The 25,946-nt window shown below is 46.8% G+C and overlaps 1 protein-coding gene across 1 annotated transcript in view; it reads right to left on the reverse strand.

Moving 5' to 3' along the window:
- Window positions 1–25,739, reverse strand: part of LOC116969136 (carcinoembryonic antigen-related cell adhesion molecule 5-like) — a 182,904-nt gene extending 157,165 nt beyond the window's left edge. The window contains exons 1-2 of the mRNA XM_033016072.1: window positions 25,616–25,739; window positions 24,237–24,554 (exon numbers count right to left, since the gene is read on the reverse strand). Coding sequence (XP_032871963.1) covers window positions 24,237–24,554; window positions 25,616–25,667 — 370 coding nt within the window. The 5' untranslated portion in view covers window positions 25,668–25,739. The remainder of the gene's footprint in view (window positions 1–24,236; window positions 24,555–25,615) is intronic.
- Window positions 25,740–25,946: the final 207 nt, after the last annotated feature.

Here is a 25,946-nt window from a genome sequence, read left to right on the forward strand (position 1 = left end):
AGACCAAACGCAGACTGGACGATCACTTCGCACAACACCTTCGTTCAGCCCGCCTGAACCTCCCGGTTGCCAAACACTTTATTTCTCATTCCCATTCCCACACAGGCCTTTCTGTTCAAATATTTCGCTTGGGCAACTTACAGCCCTGGACGGTATGAATATTGATTTATCTAACTTCAAGTAGCCCCGGCATTCCCTCTCTCTCTATCTGTGATCTATCACAGCTGACTCTGTTATCAAAGAAAAACAATTCCCTGAACAAGGAAGTCATTAAAAAAAATGTGACTGAACCTTCGTCTATTGTACAGAGACGTCCTTAACATATTACCTCACGCAAGAGGGCTTGTGTACAAAAACAGGGATGTAATGTTGAGGCTCGATAAGGCGCTGGTCAGGTCACATTTGGAATATTGTGAGCAATATTGGGCACCATATCTGTGGAAGGATGTGCCGGCTCTAGAGAGGATCCAGAGGAGGTTTTACAAGAATTATTCCAGGAATGAGCGGGTTAACCGGCGATGAGCGTTTGTCGGCACTGGGCCTGTACTCACTGGAGTTTAGAAGAATGAGGGGGGACCTCATTGAAACGTACAGAATAGTGAAAGTCCCGGATAGAGTGGATGTGGAGAGGATGTTTCCACCAGTGAGCGTCTAGGACCAGAGGGCACATCCTCAGAATTAAAGGGCGTTCTTTTAGGAATGAGACGAGGAGCAATTTATTTAGTCGGAGGGTGGTGAATCTGTGGGATTCGTTGCCACAGAAGGCTGTGGAGGCCAAGCCATTGAATATATTTTAAGGCAGAGATAGATATATTCTTGCTTAGTACGGTTGCCAATAGACAATAGACAATAGGTGCAGGAGTAGATTCTATATTCAATACTCTGACTGATGAAGGCCAATGTGCCAAAAGCCTTTTTGACCACCTTACCTACCTGCGACTCGACCTTCATGGAACCATGCACCTGTACTCCTAGATCCTTCTGCTCTACAACACTACCCAGAGGCCGACCATTCACTGTGTAGGTCCTGCCCTTGCTACATTCTACGATCAGTTCCCTGACTGATGAAGGCTAACACACCAAAATCCGTCTTCACCGCTCTGTATCTGCAGTAAAACGTTGGACCATTTTAGCCACAGCTAACAGGGGGGGAAATACTTGTATGATATATTTAAGCTATATTTAAGAGGGAGTTAGATGTGGCCCTTGTGGGTAATGGGGTCAGGGGGTATGGAGAGAAGGCAGGTACAAGATACTGAGTTGGATGATCAGCCATGATCATATTGAATGGCGGTGCTGACTTGAAGGGCCGAATGGCCTCAACTCCTGCATCTATTGTCTATTATCAACAGCGATGAAATCACGAGATGGATTTGTGTAATCAACATAATTTTTGTACAATATGAAAAATCACGATAGTTGATTGATACATTTGATCAATTCATGCCGATTAGATCAATGAATCAGTGTTCGGCATCAACATTATACACTGGCCGACAAGCAAAATAAAGACATGTTGTACCTACCCAGAACATCGATTTCTATTGATGAGGAAATGTACCTTCCGGTCACATCGTTAAAGGCCTGACAGACATATCTCCCAATGTTTTCAGTGGAAACATTGGGAATGTTGAGTTGGTCTCCACTCTGGTCCAAGTCACCTGGAATATACCAACTCAACACAGCAGCTGGTTTAGACTGTGCAGAACAGGTTAAAGTGACGTTGGTCCCGGGAGAGTAAACAGGGGTGTCGGGATCAGGAATTATAATCGGAATATCCGGCCCGTGTACAACAAACGCACAAAGAGACAAAAGAACAAGGGATTGTGATGAACGTGAGGAAGTGGGAGAAGGGAAGCGGGAGGAGGGAGAGTGGACCATCACCTCAGGAAGCGCTCGCCAACACGGCGGCCGATCTACAGGGTCAACAAGACACACGAGGTACTGTGCAGAACATAATCACATAGAACATCGAAAAGTAAACAGACACACAGAAAATAGGTGCAGGTGTAGATCATTTGGTCCTTCGAGCCAGCACCGCCGTTCAATATGATCATGGTTGATCATTCAAAATCAGTACACCGTTCCAGTTTTCTCCCCATATCCTTTGATTCTGTTAGCCCTAAGAGCTAAATCTAACTTGCTCTTGAAAACATTCAGTGAATTGGCCTCCACTGCCTTCTGTGGCAGAGAATCCCACAGATTCACAACTCTCTGGGTGAAAAAGATTGTTCCTCATCTTAGTCCTAAATGGCCGACCCCTTATTCTTAAATTGTGTGTGGCCCCTGGTTCTGGACTCCCCCCAACATGAGGAACATTTTTCCTGCATCTAGCCTGTTCAACCCCTTAAGAATTGTCCATAGTTCGAAAAGATCCCCTCTCTGGGTCGATTAGACTTCTATTCACTGGAATTTCGGATGAGACGGGATCTTCTGGAAACATAACCTTACTTAAAGGATGGGACAGTGTTGATGCAGGATAAAATGTTCCCAATTATGGGGGAGTTCAGAACCAGGGGTCACAGTTTAAGAATAAGGTGTCAGCCATTTATGACTGTGATGAGGAAAAACATTTTCTCCCAGAGATTTGTGAATCTGAGGAATTCTCTGCCACAGTAGGCAGTGGAGGCCAATTCGCTGGATGATTTCAAGAGAGAGTTAGATTTAGCTATTTGGGCTAATTGAATCAAGGGGTATGTGGTGAAAGCAGGAACGGGTTTACTGATTTTGGATTATCACCCATGATCATATTGAATGGCGGTGCTGGCTCAAATGGCCGAATGGTCTACTTCTACATCTATTGTTTATGTCTCTGTGTTCCTCAAATATGTCCATGACTCTTTTCACACGCGAAAGCATCCCGACTTTTGTCTGCAAAAATGGATCACGATTGATTGATTAGAAATAATGTTAGATTTTTGAATCAGAAATTTTGCAATTGGATTGTGCAGAAAGACGCAGAGAGTTCATTCGAGGCAAAAGCAAGATGTGGCATGGCAGGATGAGACACGCAACAGATCAGGTGAAAGTTATTACGTCCTGCTGTGGAGGTATTGCAATGGCTGCTCTTTCTATGAATATTAGTGGCCCAATGATCAGCTCATAAGCGATCAGAGCAGAATTAGGCCATTCGGCCCATCAAGTCCTCACCGCCATTCAATTGTGGCTTATCTATCTCTCCCTCCTAACCTCATTCTCCTGCCTTCTCACCATAACCCCTGACACCCGCATTGATCAAGAATCTATCTATCTCTGCCATAAAAGTATCCATTGATTAGGCCTCCACCGCCTTCTGTACCAATGAAATCCACAGATTCACCACCCTCTGACTAAAGACATTCCTCCTCATCTCCAACCTAAAATTACATTCTTTAATTCTTAGGCTGTGACCTCTAGTCCACACGAGCCGAACTGAGACTTGAACTCGCCTTTCCTCCGGCGGTCCAGAACTCTTTGGGCCTAGACTTAGATTCCCAGACACACCACTGGCAGAAACAGACCATATCCATTCCTTCTCTCCAGAGATGCTGCCTGTTCCGCTGAGTTACTCCATTTCATTTGTGTGCCTATCTTCGGTGTTAAGGGCATTTGGTCATAAGGAATAGGAGTCCAATTAGGTCATTTGGAACACCTCACATATATCTATATTAAATGGTTTTATCCATGTAATGCACGTTTCCCCAATGCCCCCACCCCTCCCACCCACTGTCCTCTCTCCCCTGAATCATCTCGCTCAGCAGGACAGGTAACAAGTGGTGAATGATGCCCGGCCACTTACAAAGGACATCGAGATGGAACGACTCGCTTGGCTTCGCGCTAACCGGGATGGAGGCCCGGCAGGTGAACGGCCCGTCCGCCCGCAATACTCCGGTAATGGTGAGTGTGTTGTTAGAGGCGCTCAGTTCCAACCTGCTGCCGTTAGATATCTCACGCTATTGTCTTCAATCCACGTGTAAGATACGTCAGTCCCTGTCGCGACACAGGTCAAGACCACGGTGTCATTGTGCTCTATGAAGCTGCGGGCATTGGAGGTGATATTGGGTGTGGAAACAGGCTCTGTTAAATACACAGGAGTTGGTGGTTAGTGAACAGGTGAATAAGGAACAAAACACAGAAGGTGGTGGATTAATGAAAGATGGCGACTGTGCGGAATGAGAACGTGTTAGAGAAAACTGGCGTCCAGGTTCAGGAACAGCTTCTTCCCAACGCCAACACTGCCCGGTCCATCACAGGTACTGACCTCCCACCATCAAAAGTCCATCATAGACGCTGACCACCCCTCCATCAAAGGTCCATAACAGATACTGACCTCCCCTCCATTGAAGGATCATCACAGATCCTGGCCTCCGCACCATCGAAGACCCATCACAGATGCTGACTATCTACAAGAGGCGCTGCCTCAAACGGACAGCCAGCATCATCAGAGGCTCACGTCACCCTGGCCATTCTCTCGTTTCACTCCTGCCACAGGGAAGAATGCACAGGATCCCGAAAACCGTGACCTCTGGATTCAGGAGCAAGTTTTTCCCAATAACTATTTTTTAATTAATTATGGACGCAGCCCAGACCATCACATCAAACCAACTTCCCTTCCATCCACTCAATCTACACCTCACGCTGCCTCGGCAATGCCAGCAGCATCATCAACATAGCAACATAGACTTTAGGAGCAGGTGTAGGCCATTCGGCCCTTCGAGCCTGCACCGCCATTCAATATGATCAGCCATGATCATATTGAATGGCGGTGCAGGCTCTAAGGGCCGAATGGCCTACTCCTGCACCTAATTTATATGTTTCTATGTTTCTATGATCATCCAACTCAGTATCCTGTACCTGCCTTCTCTCCATATCTCCTGATCCCTTTAGCCACAAGGGCCACATCTAACTCCCTCTTAAATATAGCCAATTAACTGTGGCCTCAACTACCTTCTGTGGCAGAGAATTCCACAGATTCACCACTCTCTGTGTGAGTGGGGCGGACTGCGGGAGTGGGGCACCGTTGTGTTTGGCTGCTCCGCCTGCAGTCCGTCCTTTCACCTTTATTTTATTTTATTTTTAGTCCTGTTACTACAAAATGTTTGTTGGAGGTCTTCTTTTATGTGGTGGGTGGGTGGGTGGGGGGTGGGGGGTGGGGGAGGGGAAGGGGGAAACTTTTCCTGGTCGGAGAGTCGGTTTCCCTCCGAGCTGCTTCTTCGCCCCTTCCTCGCGGCCTACCATTAGACTGTTGCAGCGTTTCCTGTCGGGATCGGCCGGGACTACAGCTTCGGCGGCGGTGCAGCGCTGGGACACCAACACGGAGTGGGTGATGCCTTGCCGGGTCGCCGTGCGGTAAGCTCCGGAGTACTGTGACCGCCGACCAACATCCGAGCAGCTGTGGCTGCGGAGCGTCCAGTTGCAGGCGGCGCAGGATTTAAACACCGCGGAGCCTGGGATTCGAGATCACCAGAGTCGGAGCTCCAACTAGCGCGGCCTGAGGACTTCGGGTCATATTCGCAACAGGTCGCCGAAAATTTTCAATGTTGAAAATCAAGCGGCGACCAGAAAAATGTGACTATTCACGACCATATAGGCGTCACCCCACGACATGTCGACGAAAACATCGCGTAAGTGGGACAGCCACAGGTTTCAGCCGAAGACGGGCAGCAAATGCTGGGGTAACACGGCGGGCGACAGGCAGCGTCTCTGGAGAGAAGGAACGGGTGGCCCTTCTCCTCGACCAGAAACGTCACCCATTCCTTCTCCCCAGAGACGCTGCCTCTCCGCCGGTTGGGTTACTCCAGCATTTTGTGCCTGACTTCGACGAATCTAAAGTCGGGAACCACTTTCCCAAAAGCTTCTGAAGGTTTGAAGGCGTAGCGTTAAAGAGCATTTGACTCTACCTCGGAGCACGTGACAAAAACTAAACTAAACTTAACTAGACTAAACCTCGAGCCTAAAGAGCCTGTCCCACTTAGGCGACTCTTTAGGCGACTTCCAGGGACAAGTTTTATTGAAATTCACATACGACACCTGGCGACAACCTACGACAACACTACGACAACCGACGGCAATCTACATCAGCAAAAATTGTCGCAAGTACCGCTGAAAATGTTTCAACATGTCCCAAAAAATCGACTATGTGGGACAGGCCCATAAAGATTGCATGTAAAACAAAGCATTTGCATCAACCGCATCAGGTCGTAGATTTACCTTCTTATTTGCAACGGGGGATTTGATGCAGTTTTTAATTTGTGAAGTATGCAGGTTTAAGGCTTTGTTTAACAAATCTAGTGGGATTTCTACCGCTAAAGGAGGGTCTGACCTAGGCAAGATTGTGGACGGGATATCAAAGAAAGATACTCCTTGATCAGATCCCCATCCACCGACTCAGCCACATGCAATTACCAAACCTATATTGTTGAGAATTGGGGTAGTGAAGAGAAACAAAGACTTTGCAAGTTGGCATCAGGTCTGAAGAAAGGTCTCGACCCAAAAGGGAGTACAGAGAAGGTTCACCAGACTGATTCCTGGGATGTCAGGACTTCCATATGAAGAAAGACTGGATAGACTCGGCTTGTACTCGCTAGAATTTAGAAAATTGAGGGGGGATCTTATAGAAACTTACAAAATTCTTAAGGGGTTGGACAGGCTAGATGCGGGAAGATTGTTCCCGATGTTGGGGAAGTCCAGAACAAGGGGTCACACAGTTTAAGGATAAGGGGGAAGACTTTTAGGACCGAGATGAGAAAAGAGGACCAGAGAGTTGTGAATCTGTGGCCATTTGGGACTGAGATGAGGAGAAACTTTTCCACCCAGAGAGTTGTGAATTTGTGGAATTCCCTGCCACAGAGGGCAGTGGAGGCCAAGTCGCTGGATGGATTTAAGAGAGAGTTACGTAGAGCTCTAGGGGCTAGTGGAGTCAATGGATATGGGGAGAAGGCAGGCACGGGTTATTGATTGGGGACGGTCAGCCATGATCACAATGAATGGCGGGGCAGTGTTCCAATGGCCGAATTGCCTCCTCTTGCACCTATTTTCTATGTTTCTATGAATCAATGTTCCCGCTGGGCCTCTGTGCAGCCCTAATTGTCTTTGTCCTCCCCTCCCCACACAAATTTGGACTTGGGTAATCTAATCGCTGGAGATACAGAGAGAGGGAGTGGATGAATGTATGTATAGGGTTGGTAATGATGAGCTGGTTCTGAGGGAGACTCACAAACCACATCGACATTATATGGGTCGCTTGTTCTATTGTTCTTGCCGTCCGATGCGAGGCAGGTGAATCCCTCATCAAACTTCAATACGTCGGAGATGATGAGGGTTTGATTGTCCAGAACGAGGGTAGCTCTATCACCCAGGCCGATGGTTTTATTCCACTGAAACCACTCGAAGTGTTTGGCCTTCCAGCTGACTTGACACGTGAGAGCCACCGTGTCCGTGAACTCGACTGGGTGAGAATTATTGGTGGTGATTGTCGGCTTGTCAATAACCTCTGTCGAAAGATGGGAGATTAACGTTTTAGAGGGGCCGACGAGAGGAACTGCAGGCGCTGGTTGTCCAAAACAAAAAAAATGACACTAAGTGCTGGAGTGAAGCACTGAGTGCTGGAGTAACTCAGCGGGTCATGCAGCATCTGTGGAGAACATGGATAGGTGACGTTTCACAGAGTGCTGGAGTAACTCAGCGGGTCAGGCAGCATCTGTGGGGAACATGGATAGGTGACGTTTCACAGAGTGCTGGAGTAACTCAGCGGGTCAGGCAGCATCTATGGAGAACATGGATCGGTGACGTTTCTCAGTGCTGGAGTAACTCAGCGGGTCAGGCAGCATCTGTGGGGAACATGGATAGGTGACGTTTCACAGAGTGCTGGAGTAACTCAGCGGGTCAGGCAGCATCTGTGGGGAACATGGATAGGTGACGTTTCACAGAGTGCTGGAGTAACTCAGCGGGTCAGGCAGCATCTGTGGGGAACATGGATAGATGACGTTTCACTAAGTGCTGGAGTAACTCAGCGGGTCAGGCAGCATCTGTGGAGAACATGGATAGATGACTTTTCACAGAGTGCTGGAGTAACTCAGTGGGACAGGCAGCATCTGTGGAGAACATGGATAGGTGACGTTTCACAGAGTGCTGGAGTAACTCAGCGGGTCAGGCAGCATCTGTGGAGAACATGGATAGGTACATTGAAAGGTACTGAATAGGTAAAGGCCCGGGTAGAGTGGATGTGGAGAGGATGTATCCACTAGTGGGAGAGTCTAGGACCAGAAGGCACAGCCTCAGATTTAAAGGACGTTCCTTTAGGAAGGAGATGAGGAGGAATTTCTTTAGCCAGAGGGTGGTGAATCTGTGGGATTCTTTGCCACAGACGGATGTGGAGTCCACAAGTCAGTGGATATATTTAAGGCAACGATAGATAGATTGTTGATTAGTGCGGGTGACAGGGGTTATGGGGAGAAGGCAGGAGAATGGGGTTAGGAGGGAGAGATAGATCAGCCATGATTCAATGGCGGAGTAGACTTTGTGTGTGTGTTTGATTAGGGTTCCAGCCAACTGCAGTTTCCATTTACTCCAATTGCCTGATCCATAAATGACCCCTCCCCCACTTCTCACAGTTTCGTCACATTCACAAACGATGGGCAAAGTCTAATCGGCTGAATTTACAAAGACATCCCATTTTTTGTTTTGTACCAAAATAAACACAACTGCTATCTACCTCGTTGTTGACCCTCGGACTATCCTTGCTGGTTTTCCTTGCACTAAACGTTCTTCCCTTCATCCTGCATGCACACACTGTAAGTGGCTCGATTGTAATCATGTATTGTCTTTCTGCTGACTGGATAGCACGCAACAAAAAACTTTTCACTGTACCTCGACTGAAAACTGCATTGTCAATAGACTATAGAGGAGCTGGAGTATTGCGTATAGTTTTGGTCTCCTAACCTGAGGAAAGACATTCTTGCCATAGAGAGAGAGAGAGAGTACAGAGAAGGTTCACCAGACTGATTCCTGGGATGTCAGGACTTTCATATGAAGAAAGACTGGATTGGCTCGGCTTGTACTCGCTAGAATTTAGAAGATTGAGGGGGGATCTTATAGAAACTTACAACATTCTTAAGGGGTTGGACAGGCTAGATGCAAGAAGATTGTTCCCGATGTTGGGGAAGTCCACAACAAGGGGCCACACAGTTTAAGGATAAGGGGGAAATCCTTTAGGACCGAGATGAGAAAAACATTTTTCACACAGAGAGTGGTGAATGTGTGGAATTCTCTGCCACAGAAGGTAGTTGAGGCCAGTTCATTGGCTATATTTAAGAGGGAGTTAGATGTGGTCCTTGTGGCTAAAGGGATCAGGTGGTATGGAGAGAAGGCAGATACAGGATACTGAGTTGGATGATTAGCCATGAGCATATTGAATGGCGAATGGTGCAGACCTACTCCTGCACCTATTTTCTATGTTTCTATGAGTGAACTGCAGACGCTGGTTTAAACCGATGAAAGACGCATAAATGCTGGAGTGACTCAGCGGGACAGGCAGCGTCTCTGGCGAGAAGGGACGGGTGACGTTGCGGGCCGAGACCCTTCTTCAGACAGAGTCAGGGGAGAGGGAGACACAGAGATAAGGAAGTGCAAGGTGTGAAAAGGGGACATCAAAATGGTTGCAGTTCAAGGAAACAAATGGAGAATAGGTCATTTGTAGCTGGGGGAATTAGACATCTCAGCAAACAGAGATAGTCTGAATGTCCCCGATTACATATTATCGCTCACGCACACACGCACACACACGCACGCACGCACACACGCACGCACACACGTGCTCTGGCACGGGCTCTGACACGGGTGAACACGAGAAAAGCTGCAGGCCCCGATGGCATCTCGGGGCGAGTACTCAAGTCCTGTGCTACGCAGCTAGCTCCAGTGCTCACTACATTATTCAACCTCTCCCTGGACAAGTCCGTGGTCCCTGCCTGCTTCAAAAAATCCATCATTGTACCGGTACCAAAAAATGCCTCCCCAGCCTGTCTGAATGACTACCGTCCGGTGGCCCTTACCTCGGTAGTCATGAAATGCTTTGAGAGGCTGGTGAAGAATCACATCTGCGCCTTCCTCCCTCGGAACATGGACCCGTTGCAGTTCGCATACCGTCCGAACAGATCCACGGACGATGCGGTCTCCCAGGTCTTGCACACCGCTCTCTCCCATCTGGACAGCCAGAAGGGGGGCTACGTGAGGATGCTGTTCATAGACTACAGTTCAGCCTTCAACACGATAGTCCCCACCATACTGGCCGGGAAGCTAATGGAATTGGGGCTCAACACCTCCCTGTGTGCCTGGGTCCTGGACTTTCTCACCGCCAGGCCCCAGGTAGTCAAGATGGGAGGGAATACATCGAAGTCCCTCACCCTGAGCACAGGATCGCCCCAGGATTGCGTCCTCAGCCCCCTATTGTACTCCCTGTACACACATGACTGTGTGGCTAGGTTCAGCTCCAACTGAATAATTAAGTTTGCTGATGACACTGTGGTGGTGGGCCTGATCTCAGGCAACGACGAGAGGGCCTACCGGGAGGAGGTGGCTGGTCTAGCACTCTGGTGTCAGGATAACAGCCTCCTCTTGAACATCAAAAACACGAAGGAGCTGATCATGGACTTTAGGAGGGCACATCATCCGAGGACGTACACTCCATTGAGGATAAATGGGGATCCTGTGGATAGGGTGAACTGTTTTAAATATCTGGGAGTCCACATCTCCGAGGATATGACATGGGCATCACACGCCTCAGCACTCGTGAGTAAGGCAAGGCAGCGCCTTTACCACCTCAGGCAATTGAGGAAATTCAGAGTGTCTCCGAGGATCCTCCAGTGCTTCTACGCAGCGGCGATGGAAAGCATCTTGTCCGGGAATATTACCATCTGGTTTGGGAATTGCTCTGCCAAGGACACGAAGGCTCTGCAGAGAGTAGTGCGTTCGGCCGAACGCACTATGGAAACTTCACTCGCCCCCTTGAAGGAACTATACAACAGGAGGTGCAACTCCAGAGCAAATAAAATCATGGGAGACCCCTTCCACCCCTGCAACGGACTGTTCCAGCTGCTACGGTCAGGCAAACGCCTCCGTTGCCATGCGGTGAGAACAGAGAGGTTGAGAATGAGTTTCTTCCCAGAGGCCATTCGGACTGTAAACGCCTATCTCACCAGGGACTAACTCTACTGAACGTTTTTCCTTCCATTATTTATTATGTAAAAGAATATGTGTGTTATGATTGTGTTTATAATTTGTTTGGTTGTTTGTCTTTTGCACAAAAGTCCGCGAGCATTGCGACTTTCATTTCACTGCACATCTCGTATGTGTATGTGACAAATAAACTTGACTTGACTTGACTTGACACACTCGAACACACACACACACACACACACACACACACACACACAGGCACACACGCACACACACACACACACACACACACACACACACACATACACACACGAACACACACACACAGCCACACACACGCACACACACACCACACATACACCACACCAACACACACACACACACACACACACACACACACACACACACACACACCACACACACACACACACACACACACACACACACCACACACACACACACACACACACACACACACACCACACACAACAACACAGAACACCACACAACACAACACACACATCACACCACACACACACACGGATCGGAAAATACAAGCGCAGATGGTGAGCTGGTTAACGGCGAACTCGGCTGCGCGGTGGATCTGACTCGCTGTAGCCGGTGTGTGTGTGTGTCTGTGTGTTTTTAACACCGTTAGTAAATGTAGAGTCAGCTGGGGAATTGTTCGACAGCATCTGCCGAAACCGCCAACACAGAACTGAAGGGAATATTAACCCCTTCCCTGCCGGAAGGAACAACAAAACACAGGTGTCAGAGGTTATGGGGAGAAGGCAACAGACTGAGTTAAAGGACGTTCCTTTAGGAAGGAGATGATGAGGAATTTCTTTAGCCAGAGGGCGGTGAATCTGTGGGATTCGTTGCCACAGACGGCTGTGGAGGCCACAAGTCTGTGGATATGTTTTAAGGCAGAGATAGATAGATTGTTGATTATTGCGGGGATTCGTCAGGGGTTATGGGGAGAAGGCAGGAGAATGGGGTTAGGAGGGAGAGATTGATCTGCCGTGATTGAATGGTGGAGTAGACTTGAGGGGCCGAATGGACTAATTCTGCTCCTATCACTTATATCCCTTCAATAAATAGCATAATCCTCAATTGTCCTGCTGAATTTGACCAGGGCAGCATTTGCTTCACCTGGATCAGGACACAATCTTTCTTCACACACGAACAGCTGCAGGAGCCTGAAAACTGTAAGGTCCAGATCCTGGAGCAGCTTCTTCCCAGACACCAGGCTATTAAACACTACGGCCTTCTAATAGTCTCTGAACTCATGGACTTGGGGACATTGGGTGTGTGTGTGTGTGTGTGTGTGTGTGTGTGTGTGTGTGTGTGTGTGTGTGTGAGAGAGTGTTTATGTCTGTTTTAGAGAAAATGTGTATTTGTGTGTAGGTGTGTGTGTGAGTGTGTGAGTGTGTCAGACATAATGTGTGTGTTTGAGAGATGTGTGTGTGTTTGTGTGTAGGTGTTTGTGAGTGTGTGTGTATAAGTGAGAATGTGTATGTGTGTGTAGGTGTGTGTGAGTGTGTGTGTATAAGAGAGAATGTGTATGTGTGTGTTAATGAGAGAATGAGTGTGTGTTCGAGAGAATGTGTGTGTGTGTGTTAGCGTGAAAGTGTGTGTGTGTGTGTGTGTGTGTGTGTGTGTTAGCGTGAAAGTGTGTGTGTGTGTGTGCGTGTGTGTGTGAGGTGGCGGGTGTGTGTGTGAGAGGGGTCGGGTGTGTGTGTGTGTGTGTGTGTGTGCCTGCCCCTCATTCTTAAACTGATCGCTGATAGATCTGCCATGATAGAATGGATGAGTAACCTGGTTGGACCGAATGGCCTCCTTCAGCTGCAATTTCTTGCGGTCTGTTGAGCCATAGGTCTTGTTTACCAGATGTATGACTTGGCCGTTCATGGTCGGCGCAAGTGTTTAGCAATTTCCGGTTTCTGCTGCCTGGTCTGTGTTGTTCTGCTTTCCATGGAAGCCCCCCCCCCCCCCCCCCCCCCCCCCCACACACACACCATATTTACTAACTTCCTCATATTATGTTTTCCCATCACAACACATATCTCCTAATGGCTTACCTAAGAATAAGGGGGCACTTTAAAAATAAGGGGTCGGCCATTTGGAACGGAGACGAGGAAACACTTTGTTCAAGAAGGAACTGCAGATGCTGGAAGATCGAAGGTACACAAAAATGCTGGGGAAACTCAGCGGGTGCAGCAGCATCTATGGAGCGAAGGAAATAGGCGACGTTTCGGGCCAAAATCCTTCTTCAGACTGATAGGGGGTGGGGGGGGGGGGGGGGAGAAGGAAGGAAAAAGGGAGGAGGAAGAGCCCGAGGGCGGGGGGATGAGAGGAGATAGCTCGAGGGTTAAGGAAGGGGAGGAGACAGCAAGGGCAAGCAAAACTGGGAGAATTCAACGTTCATGCCATCGGGGCGCAAACAACCCAGGCGGAATATGAGGTGCTGTTCCTCCAATTTCCGGTGTTGCTCACTCTGGCAATGGAGCAGACCCAGGACAGAGAGGTCGGATTGGGAATGGGAGGGGGAGTTGAAGTGCTGAGCCACCGGGAGTTCAGGTAGGTTATTGCGGACTGAGCGGAGGTGTTCGGCGAAACGATCGCCCAACCTCCGCTTAGTCTCCCCGATGTAAATCAGCTGACATCTATAGCAGCGGATGCAGTAGATGAGGTTGGAGGAGATGCAGGTGGACCTTTGTCGCACCTGGAACGACTGCTTGGCGAGGAAACAATTTTCCACCCAGAGAGTTGTGAGTCTGTGGAATTCTCTGCCTCAAAGGGCGGTGGAGGCCGGTTCTCTGGATACTTTCAAGAGAGAGTTAGACAGGGCTCTTAAAGATAGCGGAGTCAGGGATATGGGGAGAAGGCAGGAACGGGGTACTGATTGGGGATGATCAGCCATTGAATGGCGGTGCCGGCACGATGGGCCGAATGGTCTACTCCTACACCTATTGTCTATTGTCTATTGTCCTATTAATAGGAAGCGCAGTCCTGAACCTACCTCATTGGTGACCCTCGGACTATCCTTGATCGGACTTTGCTGGCTTTACCTTGCACTATCATGTATCTGTACACTGTAAATGGTTCGTTGCTGTTCATATATTGTCTTTCCGAAACATTGTCTATACATATAAAATTACAAAAGGATTGGACAAGCTAGATGCAGGAAAAATGTACCCAATGTTGGGCGAGTCCAGAACCAGGGGCCACACACAGTCTTAGAATAAGGGGGAGGTCATTTAAGACTGAGGTGAGCAAAACCTTTTTCACCCAGAGAGTTGTGAATCTGTGGCCATTTGGGAGTGAGATGAGGTGAAACCTTTTCACCCAGAGAGTTGTGAATCTGTGGCCATTTGGGACTGAGATGTGGATACACTTTTCCACCCAGAGAGTTGTGAATCTGTGGCCATTTGGGACTGAGATGAGGATAAACTTTTTCACCCAGGGAGTTGTGAATTTGTGGAATTCCCTGCCACAGAGGGCAGTGGAGGCCAAGTCACTGGATGGATTTAAGAGAGAGTAAGATAGAGCTCTAGGGGCTAGTGCAGTCAAGGGATATGGGGAGAAGGCAGGCACGGGTTATTGATAGGGGACGATCAGCCATGATCACAATGAATGGAGGTGCTGACTTGAAGGGCCGAATGGCCTCCTCCTGCACCTATTTTCCATGTTTCTATGTTTCTATGTTTCCGCTTACTGGATAGCACGCAAAGCAAAAGCTTTTCACTGTACCTCGGTACACGTGACAATAAATTTAACTATCTAACCTTCCCCCCCGTCCATTCTGTCTTGAGGAATTTGCGGAATGAGATGGGACTTTTTGGAGGAATATGGGTGCAGTGGGAGGGAGGGGGGTCAACGTTCTCACTAGGGCCCTATACAACTGCAGAAGGACCAGAAAATCTCACAAGGCCGCGAGAAACCACAGTGAATTGTGGACGCAGTCCAGACCATCACACACACACAAACCAACCTCCCTTCCATCGATCGCCTCCATCTACACCTCACGCTGCCTCGGCAAGGCCAGCAGCAGCATCGCGGATCAGTCTCACCCCCCGCTCACTCCCTCTCCTCCCCTCTCCCATCGGGCAAGAGGTACAGAAGTGTGAAAACGAACGCACACGCCTCCAGATTCAAGGGCAGTTTCTTCCCGGCTGTTATCAGGCAACTGAACCGTCCTCTCACCAACTAGAGAGCGGTCCTGACCTCCCATCTACCTCATTGGTGACCCTCGGACTATCTTCAATCGGGCTTGACTTTGCACTAAACGTTATTCCCTTTATCCTGTATCTGTACACTGTGGACTGCTCGATTGTGATCATGTAGTCAGGGAAGATATTACAGCAGTGCTTTGGCAGGATAGATTGGAGGGCTCATCTAGGGAGGCTATTTGGGTGGAACTGAGAAGTGGGAAAGGTGTAGCAACACATATAGGGGTGCATTATAGACCGCCAAATGGGGAACGAGAATTGGAAGAGCAAATATGTAAGGAGATAGCAGATATTAGTAGTAAGCACAAGGAAGTGATTGTGGGAAATTTCAACTTTCCACACATAGACTGGGAAACACATTCTGTAAATGGGCTGGATGGTTTGGAGTTTGCAAAATGTGTGCAGGATAGTTTTTTGCCGCAATACATGGAGGTACCTACTAGAGGAGGGGCAGTGCTGGACCTCCTGTCGGGAAATGAGACGGGACAGGTGGCGGAGGTATGCGTTGGGGAGCACTTCGGGTCCAGTAATCACAGTACCATTAGTTTCAATATAATTACGGAGAAGGTCAGAACTGGACCTAGGGTTGAGATTTTTGATTGGAGAAAGGCTAACTTTGATGAGATGCGAGATGATTTAAAAGAAATAAAGAAACTATTCTATTCTATTCTATTCTAAAAGGAGTGGACTGGGACATTTTGTTTTATGGGAAAGATGTAGAAGAGAAATGGTGGACATTTATAGGGAACATTTTAAGAGTACAGAATCTTTATGTTCCTGTTCGGTTGAAAGGAAACAGCAACAATTGGAAAGAGCCCTGGTTTTCAAGGGAAATTGGACATCTTGTTCGGAAAAAGAGGGAGATCTACAATAATTATAGGCAGCATGAAGTAAATTAGGTGCTTGTGGAGTATAAGGAATGTAAAAAGAATCTCAAGAAAGAAATTAGAAAAGCTATATTAATAGCAAAATGATAACGAGGGATAAAATTGGTCCATTGGAGAAACAGAGTGGGCAGCTATCTGCAGAGCCAAAAGAGATGGGGGAGATATTGAACAATTTCTTTTCTTCGGTATTCACCAAGGAGAAGGATATTGAATTATGTGAGGTAAGGGAAACGAGTAGAGTAGTTATGGATACTATGAGTTTCAAAGTAAAAGAAGTACTGACACTTTTGAAAAATATAAAAGTGGATAAGTCTCCAGGACCTGACAGGATATTCCCTAGGACATTGAGGGAAGTTAGTGTAGAAATAGCCGGGGCTATGACAGAAATATTTCAAATGTCATTAGAAACGGGAATAGTCCCCGAGGATTGGCGTACTGCGCATGTTGTTCCATTGTTTAAAAAGGGTTCTAAGAGTAAACCTAGCAATTATAGACCTGTTAGTTTGACTTCAGTGGTGGGCAAATTAATGGAAAAGATACTTAGAGATAATATATATAAGCATCTGGATAAACAGGGTCTGATTAGGAACAGTCAACATGGATTTGTGCCTGGAAGGTCATGTTTGACTAATCTTCTTGAATTTTTTGAAGAGGTTACTAGGGAAATTGACGAGGGTAAAGCAGTGGATGTTGTCTATATGGACTTTAGTAAGGCCTTTGACAAGGTTCCTCATGGAAGGTTGGTTAAGAAGGTTAAACTGTTGGGTATAAATGCAGGAATAGCAAGATGGATTCAGCAGTGGCTGAATGGGAGAAGCCAGAGGGTAATGGTGGATGGCTGTTTGTCGGGTTGGAGGCAGGTGACTAGTGGGGTGCCTCAGGGATCTGTGTTGGGTCCTTTGTTGTTTGTCATGTACATCAATGATCTGGATGAAGGGGTGGTAAATTGGATTAGTAAGTATGCAGATGATACCAAGATAGGGGGTGTTGTGGATAATGAAGAGGATTTCCAAAGTCTACAGAGTGATTTAGGCCATTTGGAAAAATGGGCTGAAAGATGGCAGATGGAGTTTAATGCTGATAAATGTGAGGTGTTACACCTTGGCAGGACAAATCAAAATAGGACGTACATGATAAATGGTAGGGAATTGAAGAATACAGTTGAACAGAGGGATCTGGGAATAACCGTGCATAGTTCCTTGAAGGTGGAATCTCATATAGATAGGGTGGTAAAGAAAGCTTTTGGTATGCTAGCCTTTATAAATCAGAGCATTGAGTATAGAAGCTGGGATGTAATGTTAAAATTGTACAAGGCATTGGTGAGACCAAATCTGGAGTATGGTGTACAATTTTGGTCGCCCAATTATAGGAAGGATGTCAACAAAATAGAGAGAGTACAGAGGAGATTTACTAGAATGTTGCCTGGGTTTCAACAACTAAGTTACAGAGATAGGTTGAATAAGTTAGGTCTTTATTCTCTGGAGCGCAGAAGGTTAAGGGGGGACTTGATAGAGGTCTTTAAAATGATGAGAGGGATAGACAGAGTTGATGTGATCAAGCTTTTCCCTTTGAGAATAGGGAAGATTCAAACAAGAGGACATGACTTCAGAATTAAGGGACAGAAGTTTAGGGGTAACATGAGGGGGAACTTCTTTACTCAGAGAGTGGTAGCGGTGTGGAATGAGCTTCCAGTGGAAGTGGTGGCGGCAGGTTCGTTGGTATCATTTAAGAATAAATTGGATAGGCATATGGATGAGAAGGGAATGGAGGGTTATGGTATGAGTGCAGGCAGGTGGGACTAAGGGAAAAAAGTTGTTCGGCACGGACTTGTAGGGCCGAGATGGCCTGTTTCCGTGCTGTAATTGTTATATGGTTATATGGTTATATGTACAGTCTTCCCGCTGACTGGTTAGATAGCAGGCGATAAGAAAGCTTTTCACTGTACCTCGCTACACGGGACAGTAAACTCTACCCGGGGTTTCAATGCATTCGACCGGGAGGAAATATGAGGGGAACTCGTTCCAGGAGCCAATAGGAGGTTAGTTAGACAGGTCGGCTTAATAGAAAATTACCGAAAATAATTCAAATCGATTATTTACAAAAATGATATGTACAATACAAAACAATGCACAGAAGAAAACACACTCTGGTGTTCTGCAGACCATCAGGTCCAGGGCATTTATCATTTCGGGTCGAGACCCTTCTTCAGACTGAGAGACAGTCGATCTTGTTAACTCGCACAAAATTGAAAAAAACCCAACTTATATTGAAAATCCGATAATATATAGTGGTATACGAACTTGGAAACAATTTAAAATGACTTTAAAATTGGACAATTTATCACTCCTTCTCCCCATTGTAAATACTCCTTCATTTAAACCCTCTGTGTTGGAAAAAGGTTTTGTACAATGGAAAAATTATGGAATTAAAAAGGTGGCACATTTTTACAGAAAAGGCATTTTTCTTTCACTTCAGGAGTTACAACAGAATTATGGACTACATTCAAATACATTTATTTTAATATTTACAACTTAGAGATTATGTTAAATCACATACACAAGAATATAGAACTAGGGAGCCTGATGAATGTTTGTATAAACATCCTAACACAGAAAAATTAATATCTCACATTTATAATATTATTTTAGATAGTGAGGTCCCGCCGATGGAACTATATAGACAAGCATGGGAAAATGAATTAGGCCAACCTATAATGAAAGATATTTGGGATGAAATTCTACAACATATACACCCATACTCGTTAAATGCCAAACATTCTTGAAAACAATTTAAAGTACTACATAGACTGCACTACTCTAAAACAAAATTAAATATAATTTTTCCGAATATTTCTCCCACCTGTCAAATGTCAATATTTAAACATATAACCATATAACAATTACAGCACGGAAACAGGCCATCTCAGCCCTACAAGTCCGTGCCGAACAACTTTTTCCCCTTAGTCCCACCTGCCTGCACTCATACCATGACCCTCCATTCCCTTCTCATCCATATGCCTATCCAATTTATTTTTAAATGAAACCAACGAACCTGCCTCCACCACTTCCACTGGAAGCTCATTCCACACAGCTACCACTCTCTGAGTAAATAAGTTCCCCCTCATGTTACCCCTAAACTTCTGTCCCTTAATTCTGAAGTCATGTCCTCTTGTTTGAATCTCCCTATTCTCAAAAGGAAAAGCTTGTCCACGTCAACTCAGTCTATCCCTCTCATCATTTTAAAGACCTCTATCAAGTCCCCCCTTAACCTTCTGCGCTCCAGAGAATAAAGACCTAACTTATTCAACCTTTCTCTGTAACTTAGTTGTTGAAACCCAGGCAACATTCTAGTAAATATTTAGAAGCTAATTTAACTCATACTTTTGTAAACTGTACAAACATTAAAAATATCTGGACCAATATTTAAAAAAATATATTTCTGAAGCTGTTAATATCCAATTGGAGGTACACATAAAAGCTGGAGAAACTCAGCGGGTGCAGCAGCATCTGTGGAGCGAAGGAAATAGGCAACGTTTCGGGCCGAAACCCTTCTTCAGACAGATCGGGGGTGGGGGGACAAAAAAGGTGGAGGAGCCCCAAGGCTGGGGGATTGGAGGAGACAGCAGGGGGACTGAGGAAGGGGAGGAGATAGCGAGAACTAACAAAATTTGGATAATTCGATCTTCATGCCCCCAGGATGCAGACTCCCCAAGCGGAATATGAGGTGCTGTTCCTCCAATTTCCGGTGCTGCTCGCTGTGGCCATGGAGGAGACCCAGGACAGAGAGGTCGGAGACGGAGTGGGAGGGGGAGTTGGAGTGCTGAGCCACCGTGAGGTCAGCTTGGTTATTGCGGACCGAGCGGAGGTGTTCGGCGAAACGATCGCCCAACCTCCGCTTGGTCTCACCGATATAGATCTGCTGACATCTAGAGCAGCGGATGCAGTAGATGAAGTTGGAGGAGATGCAGGTGAACCTTTGTCGCACCTGGAACAACTGCTTGGGTCCTTGAACGGAGTCGAGGGGGGAGGTAAAGGGACAAGTGTTGCATCTCTTGCGGTTGCAAGGGAAAGTGCCCGGGGAGGGGGTGGTACGTGAGGGAAGGGAAGAATTGACAAGGGAGTTGCGGAGGGAGCAGTCTTTGCGGAAGGCAGACATGGAGGGAGATGGGAAGATGTGGCGAGTGGTGGGGTCACGTTGGAGGCAGGGCCAGTGCTAGGAATTGCGGGGCCCAATTAGAAAACTGATGGCGGGGCCCCTACTCTAGAAAAGTAAAAATTTATGTATGTTTATATTTCGTGTAGTTTCGGGAATTTTAAGGCAAGCTGGTTGGTGATTGGATGCAACCCCCTTAGAGACAGCGTTTGATTGGCCGCCAAATAAATTTGTCAAATCTGTAACAAAAATCGCTGGTCGGTGCGAACTCAGTGGACTATCTGGTTGTATCTCCAAACTAATCTGGTTGTATCTCCAAACTAATCTGGTTGTATCTCCAAACTAATCTGGTTGTATCTCCAAACAAATCTGGTTGTATCTCCAAACTAATCTGGTTGTATCTCCAAACTAATCTGGTTGTATCTCCAAACTAATCTGGTTGTATCTCCAAACTGATCTGATTGTATCAACCAGACTTTCTGGTGGTATCTCCAAACTAAACAGTATAACATGCAGGTACATTCATTTAAAATTAAATTCAGTGATTATTTCACATGATTTCTCACTGTATAAAGCTCAATATCTGACCAATTTCTGTTTAACACGTTTGGTCTGCCGTGAGCATTTTTCGTTGCATCTCGTTGCATCTCCCCTTTTCCTAATCGGCCACAATTCAGATAATAGTCTACTTTCCTGTTTTTGCCACCAAAGTGGATAACCTCACATTTATCCACATTATACTGCATCTCCCATGCATTTGCCCACTCACCCAGCCTATCCAAGTCACCTTGCAGCCTCCTAGTTTAGAGGGGTTTAAACGGTTTAGAGATGTTTAGAGGGCTTCAGATGGGTTCAGGTGTGTTTACAATTGTTTAGAGGGGAATAGAGGGAAATAGGGGGGCTAGCGGGGGTTTAGACGTGTTCAGAGGGTCCCAGAGGGGTTTCGAGACGTTATAAGCCCCCCGTGAGAAATTGTAATTCTCTGAAATTGAAGATAGACATAAAGCTGGAGTAACTCAGCAGGACAGGCAGCGCAGCGACTCTGGAGAGAAGACCCTTCTTCAGACCGAACTGAACTCGCGTCGATGAGAGTACTTGTGATTGTCTGAAGAAGGGTCTCGACCAGAAACACAACCCTCTCCCCAGAGCCGCTGCCCGTCCCGCTGAGCCACCTTCAATTTCAGAGCCAAACAAAAAACACAGAGTGCTGGAGGAACTCAGCGGGCCAGGCGGCTGCCTCACCCGCAGGGTTTCTCCAGTATTTTTGTCTACTGCAAAACGTCAATGATTCCGGGAATGCTGAGGGGACAGGGTGATAGAGAGGGAGTGGGAGAGCTAGAGAGAGACAATATGTGGAGCGGGAGAGAGCGCGAGGGAGGGAGGGAGTGAGCAAAAGACAGAGAGACACAACCAAAGATCCGCTATAAGATCTTTGGACACAACGTGGGTCGGTAGGTGAATGACAAACCTGCACACCAGGAAGAAGCCCCTTCTCGCGGTCCGGGGCCCTCACTCATGATGGTGAGTTAAATGAAATTCTCAACGTGTCATCGATCTACATTCCTCCGTAAATGTAATTGTGTTTTAAGCAAGTATTAATGACGCCGTGTGAATTTTATTCAAAGGAACACGGCGTCATTAATACTTGTTCAAAACACTATAACATTTACTGAGGAATGTGGATAGATGCAGATTCATGACATTGCATAACAAGGTGTTAAGTACTTACCGTTAAGAAGTGCTAACAGCACTAGTTAACAAATCGTTTGTGTATGATGGCCGTGCAGCAGTTGTTATACATGTTCGTTTAAAAAAAATCCGGATGGCGAATTAAAAAAAAATCTTTATTTAACAAAGAGAATTCGTATTTCCGTACGAAATACTGAACATTAGTGCGGGGCCCCCATTAGGCGCGGGGCCCAATTGGGAGCAATCGGTCAATTCGGCTTAACGCCGGCCCTGGTTGGAGGTGGCGAAACTGACAGAGGATTACTTTTTGTATTTGCCGGCTGGTGGGGTGAAATTTGAGGACCAGAGGGACTCTGCCCTTGTTGCGAGTGGGGGGATGGGGAGAGAGAGCAGTGTTGCGGGGTATGGAAGAGACCCTGGTGCGAGCCTCATCTATGGTGGAGGAGGGGAACCCCCATTCCCTGAATAATGAGGACATTTCAGATGTCCTGGTGTGAAACGCCTCATCCGTGGAGCAGATGCGGCGTAGGCGGAGGAATATCCAAATGGATCCTGATCCAAAACCAGTAATATTAGGAATATCAGAACAAAGCCTAAAACGTACACCAAACCAAATAAATGTCCTTGATTATAATATAATAATTGGGAAAAAATTAATATTAACATTTTGGAAAGGTCCAACAACCCCCACAATTAAAATGTGTATTATGGAGATGTCTGACACCTTACACTTGGAAAGAATTAGACTTAGAAACATAGAAACATAGAAAATAGGTGCAGGAGTGGGCCACTCGGCCCTTCGAGCCTACAGCGTCATTCAATATGATCATGGCTGATCATCCAACTCAGTATCCCATCCCTGCCTTCTCTCCATACCCCCTGATCCCTTTAGCCACAAGGGCCATATCTAACTCCCTCTTAAATATAGCCAATGAACTGGCCTCAACTACATTCAGTGGCAGATAATTCCACAGATTCGCCACTCTCTGTGTAAAAAATGATTTTCTTGTCTTAATTGACAAATCAGAATTATTTACTGGGATATATTTGAATATTGAATGGCGGTGCAGGCTCGAAGGGCCGAATGGCCTCTACCCCTGCACCTATTTTCTATGTTTCTATATGGTTCCCCATTTATTGATTTTCTGAAAGGGAAAATTGGTCCAGCACGGAAGCTTGACTGAAACTTGAATCCAGGATTGGATGAATAATTACATGTTATGTTCAACGGATCTATCTCCAAAATTGTGTTATTGATAATTGAATTTAGTTATTTTATTTTTATCCCTCCCTTCTATCTATAGCTCTATCTTTCAAAAAAAATCTATTAAAAAAATTAATAGAAGCTGTGTTAACATGTAACTGATAAACAAATCGTGTTTTGGTTATGATATGTATATGTTTCTAATTTAAAAAAAAAATTTTAAGTTGTGACCACTGCCCAGTCCATCACCGGCTCTGACCTCCCCACCATCGAAGGGATCTATCGCAGTCGCTGCCTCAAAAGGTAGCCAACATCATCAAAGATCCACACCATCCTGGCCACACACTTATCTCACCACTGCCACCGGGAAGAAGGCCTATCTTCCTCCACAAAAATGGCACTACTACTACTGTATGTACGTATATATATTTATTGCTCATTATATTCTATGTTAGCTCTTCTGGGTGAGAATCTAACTGTATTTCGTTGTCTCTGTACTGTACACTGCACAATGACAATAAAGATTGAATCCTGAAGCTGAATCTGAAGGTACAGGAACCTGAAGACTGTAACGTCCAGGTTCAGGAATAGCTACTTCCCCACAGCCATCAGGTTACTAAACATAGCATCGAATAAGCTCTGAGCTCTGAACTGAAAAGATTATATTAATATTAGTTATTTGCACTATATTATTTATCGAACGTTTTCATGTTTGGTCGTTTCCCCCGTTATATACAATGTTGACATATTCACATATTCAGCAAGTAGGAATTTCATTGTCCCATCCGGGACATAAGATAATATGTCATATTTTATTGACATGTTTATGCTCTTCTCTCTCTGGATTAAAGGATACGAAGATCACTTGAGCAACAACAGACTGGGGGGTAAATCATTGACAATGAACATGGTCAAACTCACCGAATGCCTGCAGTGTGATGGTCGCTGTGTCTTGAGCGCCGCCAACTGCAAAGACTGACACTGTGTAATCCCCGTTGTCCGACTCGTTCACCGACTTCAGTGTCAGCGACCCGCTGGTGATGTCTAAATCCACCCGTGACTTGTACACAACATCGATGTCCAGGGATGTTCTGACCCACAGGACGATCGTTTTCCCTTTGTAAACCCACGTTCCGCTTTTGATAGCACTGGACGGCCGCACCGTGAACACCGCGTCTTCCCCGTTGGGGACATTTAACTCGCTCTGTGCCGGCTCGACGGTAAATCCCTGCGACCCGCCTGAGGATGACAAACGCGCGTGAGAGCGGGGGAAAATTCACAAGCGATAGGAGCAGAATTAGGCCATTCGGCCCATCAGGGCTACCCCGCCATTCGAGGCGGTCAAATGTTGCACATCACCCCGCGACTACAATAGACAGACAATAGGTGCATGAGTAGAGGCCATTCGGTCCTTCGAGCCAGCACCGCCATTCAATGATATCACGGCTGATCATCCCCAATCAGTACCCGTTCCTGCCTTCTCCCCATATCCACTGACTCTCTCTCGCTATCTTTAAGAGCCCTATCTAGCTCTCTCTTGAAAGAATTCTCTCCAGAGAACCGGCCTCCACCGCCCTCTGAGGCAGACGTTTCCACAGACTCACAACTCTCTGCGTGGAAAAGGTGTTTCCTCGTCTCCGTTCTAAATGGCCGGCCCCTTATTTTTAAACTTTGTGTGTGTGTGGCCCCTGGTTCTGGGCTCCCCCAACATCGGGAACATGTTTCCGGCCTCTAGCGTGTCCAAACCCTAAATAATCTTATATGTTTCAATAAGATGCCCTCTCATCCTACAATGCCGATCTGTTCTTCTCAGCTCACCCGCCTGCCGTTGGTAGATCAGCCATAGCTGAACGGCGGACTAGACTTGATGGGGCGAATGGCATTATTCTGCTTTTAAAACCTGCGACCGAATGGATTAGCTTGAGCTTAAAAATACATAAAAAGCTGGAGTAACTCAGCGCGTCAGGCAGTGCCTCTGGTGAGAAGGAATGGGTGACGTTTCGGGTCGAGGTGACTGAGTTAGGTTAGGTGACTGAGTTGGGGTGGGGTGGGGAATGGTCGGCAGAAACACTGGGTCTGTTAATAGAGTCTGAAGAAGGGTCTTTACCCGAAACCTTGACTATCGTAACCCGCTAAGTTACTCCAGCACTTTGTACCTGTCCACGTTCTCCACAGAGATGCTGCCTGACCCGCTGAGTCACTCCAGCATTCTGAATCTGTTTGTTTTTTTAATTTGTAAGGTAGCATCGATAGTTCCTCTGATCTCTACGCAAACCGGCGTTAAATCCCTGCCCACTTACCTGTTAACACGAAGAGGTAAACGAGGAGCGCGGTGAGCCGACAGTCCGCCATCCGGACGGAGCAGCGCCTCTCTCCGTAGCCAGGGGAGTCTGAGCCGCTGTTGCTGCCGCCGCCGCCGCCCAGATCACTGCTCGCCCGCGTCACAGGAGGCGTGGAAAGCTCGGCTCAGCTGATCACAAAATGTCACGGCACGTTGATCAGAGAGAGAGGGAGAGGGTGAGAGAGATACAGAGAGAGAGAGGCGGAGAGAGAGACAGAGAGAGGGGGGGATTGGGTACGAATACGGCTTGTACTCGCTGGAATTTAGAAGATTGAGGGGGGATCTTATAG

The sequence above is a fragment of the Amblyraja radiata genome, unplaced genomic scaffold (genome assembly GCF_010909765.2).
Source record: "Amblyraja radiata isolate CabotCenter1 unplaced genomic scaffold, sAmbRad1.1.pri S109, whole genome shotgun sequence".
NCBI lineage: Eukaryota > Metazoa > Chordata > Chondrichthyes > Rajiformes > Rajidae > Amblyraja > Amblyraja radiata.